Source organism: Zonotrichia leucophrys, chromosome 4 (assembly GCF_028769735.1).
Source record: "Zonotrichia leucophrys gambelii isolate GWCS_2022_RI chromosome 4, RI_Zleu_2.0, whole genome shotgun sequence".
NCBI lineage: Eukaryota > Metazoa > Chordata > Aves > Passeriformes > Passerellidae > Zonotrichia > Zonotrichia leucophrys.
Genome location: NC_088173.1, coordinates 35174146 through 35185809, shown reverse-complemented (window position 1 = coordinate 35185809; position 11664 = coordinate 35174146). Strand labels below are relative to the sequence as shown.

The following is an 11664-nucleotide window of genomic DNA, read 5'->3' as shown; positions in this document are numbered from 1 at the left end:
TCAGAAACAGAGGAAACTGAGTGTAAAGGGAAATGATCTATTTTGCAAAGGTCTCCAGACGATGAAATAAACAAAACAGAAACAAACACAAACACAGAAAAGTATGTTTTCCTCTATGTATGCTTTCAGTTATTCTAGAAGCTGCTTGTAACGCTGGTTAAGCCAAAGATGTTACATGACAGGTGTAATTTTATATTGGAGTAGCTATTTATTCTAAACACGAGTGATCCATGCAAATACTGGTGATTTTTCACCTGATCTGTCACACATTTTCTGCTAAATGCACAAACACTGCAAGCTGCCAGAGATGCAGTGTAAGGACTACAAATACTTATGGGCACTGGACATACCCCAGGGACTTCTTCCCCCCATACTGAGCCCTTGCAAACATCTGAGGTTTGCTCCAAACATTGACTGTCATTTTGGTGGTCTGAATGGGATCAAGCTTGTGCATTGCCCTTGTGGAGCCTTTTTCTAATAGATGGCACTAAAACCAGATAATCAGTACTTGGCAGTTACATAATTGCTTGCTCATTGGCCTGTATTTTTTCTCCTCTCTCAACGGAGATTTTGACAACAAACCATTCGAGGTTGAAACTTTCAATAAATTTGAGCTCCTAAACAAATGAGCCTGCCAGGTAACCAGAGGCCACATAAAAGGAAAAAGAAACAGACTAGGGGAAAGAAGCTGGCTACTGTTATTAGTAAGTGACATTTCGTGCTTAACGCATTCTCAAACACTGGAAAGCTGCCTTTCCCTTGAGACCTTCATTTAGAACAGCTTAAATTCCGGAATGCGCTTAACTTGGCCCGTCGCTTCTGCTGCGTTTAGAGCGGCGAGCGATCCGCAAGGCTAAAGCCGCGCAGCCCGGCGGGCGGAGCCGCCTGTGCCCAGCGCCCCGCCCGCGCCATTCCAGCACCGCTGGGAAGGCCAGGAGCGCTGAGGCCTCGCCAGGAGCCCGAAGCCGCCGCCAGGAGCGCTGAGCCCCGGACAGGAGCGCGGAGCCCACACCGTGCCCCGGCCCCGGGGACAGGAGATTCCCGGCCCTCCCCGCGCCCGCCGGGGGCCGGGCCCGCCCTGCGCATTGGCCGCACCGCGCGTCACTCCCGGCGGCGGCGGCGGCGGCAGCAGCGGGGCCGGGACTTCCTCGTCGCCGCGGCGGCAGTGGCGGGGCTGGCGGCGGTGAGTGCCGGGGAAGGGCAGCTCGGCCCCGCGGGGCCGCTCCCGGTACCGAGCCCGTCCGTGAGGGAGCCGAGGCTCGGGCGTGGCGGAGCCCCCGGCGCAGGACGCGCGTCCCCAGCCCGGGGCGGCCGCGGGGCTGCGGCAGGAGCCACCCCGGCTGCTGCATGGTGGGCTCGGGGCTGCTGCCGCCCCGGGGTCCGTGTGTGCCCGCCGGGAAGCGCCGCTCTGGGCGTGGGAAGCGGCCGCAAGAAGCCCGGGGTGCCCGGGGTGAAGGCAGGGAGCGAGCGGTGTTTGTACTGGGATTGTAAAATGGAGGTGATGGCGGGGGGGTTGTCGTGTTTGGTTTTAGGTGTCTCTTTTTATCTGTTTTCTGTGGGGGCATCTCCATCTGAGGGTATGCGGCTGTGCAGTGGGAATACTCTGCTCCTGCTTTAACTCATTTCCTGGTACACCTTGTATTCTCTTGCTCAGTAACCTGCTTCACATCGGACATTGAGTTGCACTGAAACGGAGGCAAAAAGAAGAAGAAAGTGGGCTTGGAGGCTTGGTGGCAGAAAGAGGCAGTAATTTCCGTCATTGTTGAGCAATGCTGGTAGCAGAAAGACATTCGTTATCTGAAATCTCACAAACAAGAGGGAAGGAAAAACTTGTTTATTCATGCCCTGCCAGTTGGCAGATCTCTTTGTTTAGAGAGCACCGAGCCTTGAGTGTTGTTTGTTGTAATTCTGATATTTACTTAGGTGACTTCCCCAGAAAGGGCACAGAGTGGGAATGGCTTTAGAATATGTTTGTGTGATTTTGAGGAGAGACTCTGCATGACATGAGAGCTTTTAAAAAGAGAGAGGAAAAGAAAAAGAAAAAAGACAGAATACATCCTGTCATGATCATACATGCAGCATCATTGTTTTACTAAACCATGGGGGCTGTTTTTTCACCAAAGGATATATACTTAGTATGTCAGCAGAACCTTATTATAGCAGAGGGTGAGTCTTCCACCCACAATAGATTTCCTCAAAATATTCCTCACAGTGTGAGGTTTTCCTAGCTCTAGCTGTGCTATGTACATCCTTCGCTGTTTTGATGATGAATTATTCCTGGAATGTCAGGGTCCAAGGATGTGGTGTTACATCTTCCCCTCTCCTTTTTATGTGTGGGGAATCTTTGCAAATGCCTAGCTTTACTGCATTGCATCTGTTCATATCTCTGAAACATGAATACCAGGCTGGCTGTGTTGGGATTTCTGAAGAGCAGGAATGGGTTATGTGGTTGGGTACTTCAGTTCTTATGCTTTTTGCAATCCAATTTTTAAAAGGAACTCTGAACTTTAATCCCTAAATGATGCATTTAAGAAAAACCCTCTCCCCTAAGGGTTTGCCCCGTGAAGATAAAAATTCAGCTTCTTTAAGGTCTATTGAGCTGGGCACTAGGAATATTAATCACTTATATAAAATTTCAGATAAGTGAATATAAATAATATATTTAATGTATACATGTGTATGTGCAGGCACGTGTCTGTTGCTGCTTGCCTACACTAGAAACTTCTTATGTCATTGTTTTAGTATGAGGAAGGTATGCAGTTTGTAGAGGTAGCTTGCAGTGGCACATGCACTTTTACTTCCTCTGCTACTGTCAGAGCAGAGTAACTGCCTTAACTGGATTGGAAACAGAGTGTGAAATTGTTATTTAAAGTCTCCTTGTGTTTCAGGACACAGCTCCTACTGGAACATACCATGTATTAGGACCGCCAGCGTTTTTTTTTTTTAAGGGGAGAAAAAGCCAGTCTTAAAGTCGTGGTTTTAAAAATGTTTTCAGTATAAGTAAATTCACCAGGCCATTTGAAATGTTTAGCTGTGCCTGTGAACTCAAATTGTTAGTGATTGTGGTTTTTGCTCTGCTCTCCACTGGAGAGTGTTGTTCTGTTTCAGTGAAACTGAGCTGCACAGAGATTTATTGGCAAAATGTTGGAAGATGGGGGTGGGTAGAGATGGCACAGTCCATGGAGATGATTTAAAAAAAAACTGGTGAAAACCACATTTTCTATGTCTGGTATAGGGATAGTTAAATATGAGGGATTTCAGAAAATCTGACCTCTAGCATGAATGGAGGGTTGAACTCTGAAATATCACCCTAGTGTTCATATGTATTACTGGGAGTTTGAACTCCTCCAGTTTCTTTAACTGGAAGAAAAACCTGTCTCTTACCCAATCACATCATATTCCTTTGCCCATTAGCAAATTCTTGTGTGGAATATGAACACAAGGAAAGTAATTAATGTATTTTTAGCATTTTTAAAAGAAACTAGCACTAGGGAAGATGACTGTAGTCTATAGGGAGCAGGCTGTTGAGGTACTCTTTTAGAAGGTATCCCAAATTAATATTTAGCTCATGTGGTATACTGGTGAAATCTTTCCACCTTAGAGGCAGTATCTATTTATCCTAGCAGGTTAGTGATCCTTGGATCTTCAGGAGTGCTGCTTGTGTCTTTGTAACACACAGTTCCCCAAGCTGAGAGAAATGGCAGTCCCAGATTTCTGCCTTTCCAGTGTTAGTTTTGAAATTATTCCCTGCCACCTTCAGGGTGTTGCTCATGCATTTTTAGTTTGGGGTTTTTTTTGGTGGTGTGATAGAACATGAAGTTCGCTCTAAATGTAGCTGTTTGAAGCACATTTAAAGCACATGCACACACTTCAATTTTCTTGTGTCCCACGGCATTCCTATTCTTAGCGTAGCCAGCATGGAGGGTGTCTTCCATCAGGCTCTTGTGCTTGGGGCAACCAAATACAGAGTGTACACCATGACTGATTTCATCAGAACCTTGTATGCTCCTGCTTTTTTAACCAGGCAGAGCCTTGTTAAAGAATCCTGCTTTTCCCTCTGTGTGCTTTGGAGCTGGCCAGTGATAAGCACGTGTGGGTGTGAATGAGTTGAATTATGCTGCTGGAGATAAACGGGGTCCTGCATTGCTTTAAAGCACCTAATAAGAGATCCTAGGAAACAGTTTGTGGTAGGAAATTGCACACTGATGAAGTACTAACTGGAAAATCCAATCCTCTCCCTTCCCCTTCCAGCTCAGTCGTGCCTCAGTGGAAGTGAGCACGGCTGACAGACAAAGGGTAAGAGATGAACACCCGTGTCTTAGGGCTCAGAATAGGAAAGACTTTGTTGCTAATACCTAGAGCTTGAATTAGCACCAGGTTTTGGAAACAAACCAAATGCATGTGTTTCCTGTCTGCTCAGAGTGGGAGAAGGAATCTTTGGCACTTCAGGGGTTACCCTTTGCTTTTCGATCCTGTGCTATGTTAGTAAATGCTGCTGCTGCAGATTTCCTTAGCTAAAACTTGGCATGGTGTTTCCAAAGACTTGATGTCTCAGATCTTTAATTTCCTTATCTTTCTCCTTCCCTTTGCAAAAACAACAAAACAAAACAAAAAACAAAACAATAAACAAACAAAAAACCTTTAGCTAGTTTCTAGTTCAATCAGAGGAGTTCTCAATGTTTTATTAGTATAGCATGCTTAGCAGATAACCTAAACCTATTGAAATTAGAAGTGGCAGAGTAGTACTAAAATCTTTCATGTGCTTCTTATAGAATACTGTTTTCTTCCCCCAGCTTTTAGGCATTATCATCCTGTTGTCTTTATCAAGTTCAAGCCAAGTAATTATTTTATATTGCTATATTTTTTCCCTTCCTGTGTTACCCCACTCTGAAATCCCTGACTTTCACTGAGCACTGCACAGAAGATAACTCCTGACTGCTGGCAAGTTGCAGCAACGTGACCTGTCCACTGCTGTCAGGGCCAAGCTGTCAATGTGCTGCTCCACGTGAGCTGCTGCTTCTTGTGTAATTCTTGCTGCAGTTCAGGGCTCTGTGTGTGTTCAGTGTGTGGCTCAAGTTCAGTGTGTGTGTGTGTGCATGCACAAATTTGGGTTGCAACACTGTGTTCAATTGAGCAAAGTACTCTTTAATCTGTTTTTATCAGAAATAACACATTTCTATGTTGGCCAGTACACCACAAATACCTGTGCCATTCTGTTCAGGGCTAGTCTGACCACCTTGGAGGTAATTTATAAAGATTTATGCAGAAGTGGTCTCAAATATGACACTCTAAAAGTTCAGATTTGGGCCTGTTAGTCTGAATAGCATTACAGTTGGTTTGAGGCATTGTTTGATATTTGGTTTTTGAAGCAGAGTAATTTTGCAGTGTAAAGAGCTCAGTCTCCTGGGTTTCAGAACATTTCTGCTGCCTTGCAGATGGAGATGGCCAAGGCATGAAGGTGCTGATTCAGTAGCACAGCTGAGCTGTCTTGATTACTCTTTGTCTGTGTAATGGTTTACTGACAGTTCACAAACCTGACAGTCATGCAGGAAATGCCTTTTCTGGTTGTTCCCACCTCCTGCTGTGAACAGCTGGATCTCTGTAGGATCATTTGTGGTGCACTTGCTTCACTCACACTCATTTCCCTGTCTCTCTTGCCCAGGAAGGATACATGACTTGCTGAAAAGAGAGAAAATGCTATGCTGGGGCTACTCGTCTTATGGACAGCCTGGGATAGGTAGCAACCTCCAGGTGATCATTCCTGAACCACAGGTGTATAGCTTCATCCACGACAGAAATGTCAAGGAGGTGGCATGTGGAGGAAACCACTCTGTGTTCCTGTTGGAAGATGGGGAGGTGTATACCTGTGGCCTGAACACCAAAGGTCAACTGGGGCATGACTGTGAAGGAAGCAAGCCAGGTAAGTCTGCTTTTTATACACACTTCAGGCTGTCTTGAGGCTGGTGGGCTGAGAACGTTATGAAAGCTGCTTTGTGCTGATTGCTGTGGAGCTGGAGCAGCCAGCAGAGCTGATAATCGTGTCACATAACACAGTGGTGATGCTGAATAGCACTGGCTGGCTCTGGAAAGCCAAAGCTGAGCAGGAGCAGCATGGGTGAGGAGACAGGTCTGCTCACTTTGCCTGTGAAATGCATCAAAACAGGCGAGCACAGATGGTCTCAGGGCAGATTTTGTTATCTGGCATTATGTTGTCTTTTTATAAAGAGGAGGAGAGGCCCATGAGTCACGAGTGTCTTCTGCTTTGTCTTTCCAATTGCACTGCATTGTTATGCCCACTCTTATTCAGCTGTTGCTGGGAATTTTCTCACACCAAAAAGTACAAGGGGATCTTGTTGAGTAGAATTGTGGAGAACAAATTTGTGTATGGCCAAGAGGGTTTGTAAATTTTGTTTCCCCCTTTCAGAATCCCTTGTCAACTTGTGCCTTCACTCCTTTTTCCTAGTCTGCAGGAAGGTCACTTTAGGGTTGTGTTCCCCAGACTCACATGGCATCTTCTTCATTGGCTTCTGATGGACAGAACTCATGAGTGCTGAACTGAGGCAGCTACTGCCTCTCCTTCCCAGGGTGAAAGAGTGCTTTAATTCTTTGCTCTTGGAAGAAACCCTGAAGCCTTTCTTCTGGACTCTTTTGAATGTTGGCTTTCCAGTTTACCTTCCATTAACCTCTTGGTTTTGGCATGTGGTACAGATACAGGTATTTCTGTTTCCATAATATAGAAGTCCTGTACTGTGGGTAATCAGAGCAAAAATTCCCCAAACTGCAGGCTGCTCTCTGTAGAGCTTGGGTCTTCTCTGGTGTCACCTATTATTACATGATAGAGAGACAAGGTGTATGCAAAATATCCTCAATTCCCCATGCAGTGTGTGCAAATCTGACCTGACTTGACCCTACCCCTTTCCTCTGTCAGTGACTTTTGTCTGTCTCTCTCAGAATGAGTTGGCAGGTGTTGGATGCTGGATGACCAGGGTGCTGAGTTAGAGGAGTTCACCTTGAATCTGCCCTCTCTTACTTTTCCTACAAGAGTTTCTAGACAATTACTGAAAGGGATTGGGAATAGCAGGAATGCTTAAATCCTCTCTCTGCGCATTTTCTGTAAATTTAGGCCCTGGAATAAATGAGATGCTTGGTGAAAGGAAGCCAAGCCTAGTGAATATTCAACTCAAACTGCTGAGGATGCTTCATCCTGCAAATCTCCCAGCTAGCTCAAGACTAGTGCAGAGGCCCCAGAAATTCAGCACTGTTTTGAGTGCACCAAAGATACTCTGAGCAACATTGGGCTATGCTGCTGGTTTACCCATAAAATTAAGCAGGTGTAAGCTGCTGGTGAAAAGGGAGGATTCACAGCAGGTAGATCAGAGCTGGAAATGAACTTCATGAATCCTGAATGCTGAAGTGTAGACCTCTCTCAGCTAGGTAATCCTGCTTTCAGCTAGGCCAGTAGAAGAGGGCCAGTCTGAGCTTCTGAAATAGAAATGAAAGGTTCTTTGTGTTTGATCCCAAGTGCCCTTCTTCTACCCCTTAAGTTAGGGTCTGTCACCAAGATGTGAAACCACATCCCACAGGTTTATTTTTTTTTCTGAAAAAGGTTCTGCCGTGCTGCTCTCTGAGGAGCCTGTGGCCATCCCAGAGAAATGGGTTTCAACATGGCATTACTGGCTGTGCCTCCAGTGGGATTTCTGCTGGCTGGGGCAGGTGGGAGGGACGTGCTGTAAAGCAGGGAACAGCTGCTCTTTTTAGCTTGCAGTGAACAGGCACAGCAGCCTTTATGGTAACAGTAAATTGGGGGAGAGCCCCATCACACTCTCCTCTGTGCTTTGTCTTGCAGCACTGGGAGCTGAATTTCTTAGTTTTCATTTGCAAATGGGAACAAGAAGAATCAAGCCTTCCTCTTTCACCCCTACTTCCTCTGCATGGGATAAAGATGGTGTAAACCTTATACCTTCTGTGTAGAAAGGCCTGTTGAAGATGCTCTTTTCTGTTTTCCGTTGTTGTGGGCCTGTGAATGAAGCCATGCCTGATAGGTGATGAAGCTGTATGTGTGGGACACAGGGTCCTGAGCTGTTGGAAATGGTAGAGAAGACTGTCAGGAGGAGTCTGTGGTAGAGAATGGGAGACATGCCAGGAGCTGGGAGTCCTGGAGGTGCATCTCTCCAGCCCTCTCCTGCTGGACAGGGCAGTGTGGGCTGAGGTCTCTTGGTTTTCCTGCCCTGTGGCTTGGTCCTGTCAAGCCTGTGAGTGCAGCTGGAAGTGGGAGCTCTGCCCAGCTTGAAGTGAGCTCCATCTCCTGAAGTGAGCTCCATCTCCTGATGTAGGAGGCTGTGACACAGTCCTGACTGTCCTATTCAGGCAGCCCCTGGGGAGCCTCCACTGGACTTCAGAAATGCTTTCCAGGGCTTTACAGAGTGCCTTGGTTGTGTTTGAGAGTAACAGGGAGACGCAAAAGTGTGCAGGGGGTTGTGAGCCTTGTGAAGGCTGCATTGATTTCCCAGGGGTGGAGTGATCCCTTCCTGCTGCTTAGGTCTTCCCTGAGAGGAAACTCCCTTTTATTGCTTACTATTCAATTTTGCTTCTCATTCATGCTGCTCATGAAAATGTCAAATGGTGGTGCAGAATTGTTTCAGCAATTCCTCTTGGAGGAGCCCTTTAGAGGGCACCTTTTGAAATGCAAGAAAACGTGTTAATTAAAAGCTGTGTTTATGGTCACATCTGCTGACCTTGTGGATGTAATGTGGAGAGGAGGATAGCAGCTGGCAAAGTGACTCTTATGCCTCTCTACAGGGAACAGAAATTACTGGGGGAGTGCATGCCACTGAAAGAGCATAAGTCAGTAGTTTATTTTCTGGCATTGCCCTTTCCTCTGTATTTTACATTGGAGTGCTAAAATTAATATTTAGCATGTCTAAGAAGTTTAGCCTAACTAAAATAACATGCCTTTTGACTAAATGCTAACTGCTTCTAAGTGTTTCAGACTCTCTCCTTTTGATAATACCAGGGTGATACCAGGTGTGGCACTCCCATGGCTCTACCACAAGCCATTTTCCCACATTGTCACACTGCTTACCAATTCATTTTTGCTTCATGGTGATTAGTGAGGTACTTGAAGCGTCCACCCGTCTTAGGGGTGGATATCTGGCTTTGTTAATACTTACATGATCGTTTTTCCTCACTTATTTTTTTTCCCCTTTTCCTCCCAGAATCATTCTGTAGTTTGTGTCCCTGCAGTCACTTGGCAGGGATGCAGAGGGAGAGGAATGCTGTTCCAGCGTTCTCTCACCATGACCAATAAAGCTTCTGTCTGACCTGCTCTGATTCTCACTTGTGTTCTTGTGCCCTTGAAGTCTCCAGAGTCTCTGACCATGTCTTAGCAGAAGTAGCTTGGCAATTTGGTAGTGAAGCATTGAACCTGTTGTTTTGCAAAATTAGTCTGAGTTTGCATTGATCTCCTGAAATTTATCAGATGATAACATAAGTATGTCTCTAATGGGTAGCAATAATTTTGTACTGCAGTAGTTTTAGAGAAAAAAAATATTCTTTATAAGTGTATCTAAATTTCACCTTTTTCAGTCCTGTAATTTCACTTAGATTGATTTTCTTCAGGTCTGCCATGATCTTGGCTGCCTGTGATGATTCTTAGATAAGTGTTTTATCTGAGTGTGCATCCTGGAGAGCAAAAGAAAGGCTGAGGTACCCTAAGGTAAAGGCGCTTTTGGGATCTGGATGGAGTTATAGAGAGTGTGAAACAACTAGCCAGTTGTTAGTAGTTTGTAAAGCTTTAATAACCTGCTCAAGTCTGAGATGTCAAACTTGTTTTCATCTCTAGAGATTTCTTCTGTTCAAGTCCTTTGGACTTCATTTGACTTCTGCTAGTGAGGAAACCTGGGCTTTGGTAACTAGTGTCTCAAGAGAGTTACAGAACAATGTCTCAAGCCAAATTTGCCGCAAACCTTTTGTCTGGTAAGATACAGCAGAGAAACCTATGATTTTTTTACAAAATTTCCTGTTTGGATGCAAATTTGCAGGGGAGCCCTGCCTTTCTGTGCACTGTGGAATCAATCTGCTCATAGCTGCTGATAGAGATCATAATGTTCATTCTCTTTCAAAAAGCAGGAAAAAACCACCCCCAAAACAAACAAACAAACCAGCCTAGGTGATCCAGATGTTCTGTATTTCTCTGAAGTGAGTGCCTTTCTTTTCAGATATTAGTCCACTCATCCTGAGCCTCAGCACAGGATTACAGCAGCAAGAGCTCAGTGCTCAGGTCAGGGCAGCATGCTTGTTAATCGTGAGCCCTGGGATAGCTGAGAATTCAGATGTGCCACCTGCTTGGAAGGACAGTGTGTGTGGATCTTCCTGTTTTGGCCTCCTCCCAGTGGGTGAGGAGTCAGCCATGAGGTCCTGGCAGCTCTGCAGGAGAGATGGCAGGGCTTGTGTTTGTCCTGAGCAGCTTGCAGACAAAGAGCTGTGTAAGGGCACTCATTATAACTGTTGTTTGTAAAAAAACAAAGGTGATTAAGCTGGTCACCCCTTGCAGAAGTCGGATATGTTCATTTGTACTCATCCCTCTTGCTCCTTTAATTATCACAGGATCTGACTGAGCTGTTTCAGATTGCTGTGCCTTCACTGGTGGCTGCAGTGGATTTGCCTTATGGAGACTGAATTTCAGCTGAATTGATGCCATTTGGGCTTCAGAGTGATTTTAAAATTAAATGTCAGCATTTAGAATTAATTTAGAAACAATTGGTATTTGGTTGAATGGGAAGTAAAGGAAGTGCTTTCCCTGAGGTACCTTAAATATGCCTGTGTTGTTGAATTGGCTGGTTGAGGGATTTGAATATGCCAGATATTTATAGTGGGGGTTGTTTTAAAATTTGTGTAGTCTTGATCATGTGAACTGACTTGTGCCAATATTTTGTGAGACTGTAGGACTAGGAGAACCTACCCTGAGGAGAGATAAGGCTTTTAAGGAGGGCCTAAACAAGTAAAAATTTCATTTCTTGACAGTAGAGAAACCTACTCAGCACCTAAAATGGCTGTAAGGTGTTCTCAAATGCAACTCTGAAGTCTCATCTCTAAACACAGATGTATTATTAGAACCACCAGATTCCTCTTTTGATTTCACTTTGCTGAGAGGTGAAAACAAGGATGAGCCCAGGGAAGCAAGATACTAGTTTGGTTTTTTTTTACAGTCAGTATGATCTGTTGTTACAGAGGACATGAGAGACACTTTTTATGCTCTTTTACCTCAAAAGGCTGAGCTGCAGTAAATATGACCAACTTTTTGCCTTCTGACTGGGGGTTTGTAGGGCAATTTGGCAACCTGAAATTGTACTTACCTGTGTGGTATTTGTTACTTGTCACTCCTGTACCATGCATACTACTCAGAGACTTTCTGAAGGTGCGGCTGCAATAAAAGCCTGCCAATGAAATAAAGGCTGCCTGGCTTGCAAGGAGCAGGAAACCTTGGCACAGTATGTGGCACTAATGACTGGCCCCTTTGCTGCCAGCATGCTGAAGCTGCAAGATGTGCTCAGGATAAAATGGGTTGGGTAGCTGTGTGTGCTGAGTTAAAGGGGAGGGCAGGGAACAAGCTGGAGGTGATAGATGCAAGTTTTCTGAATGCCCCAACCCTTTTGTAGTCTGAAT

At 45.3% G+C, this 11664-nt stretch overlaps 1 protein-coding gene across 3 annotated transcripts in view; it reads left to right on the top strand.

Moving 5' to 3' along the window:
* Positions 1-951: 951 nt before the first annotated feature.
* HERC3 (HECT and RLD domain containing E3 ubiquitin protein ligase 3) overlaps positions 952-11664 on the top strand; it is a 44692-nt gene continuing 33979 nt past the window's right edge. For all 3 annotated transcript variants that reach the window (XR_010439888.1, XM_064711105.1, XM_064711106.1), the window contains exons 1-2: positions 952-1183; positions 5663-5920. Coding sequence is in view for 2 of the 3 variants with exons in the window: in XM_064711105.1 (XP_064567175.1) it covers positions 5695-5920 (226 nt within the window). In the remaining variant the exon portion in view is untranslated. The remainder of the gene's footprint in view (positions 1184-5662; positions 5921-11664) is intronic.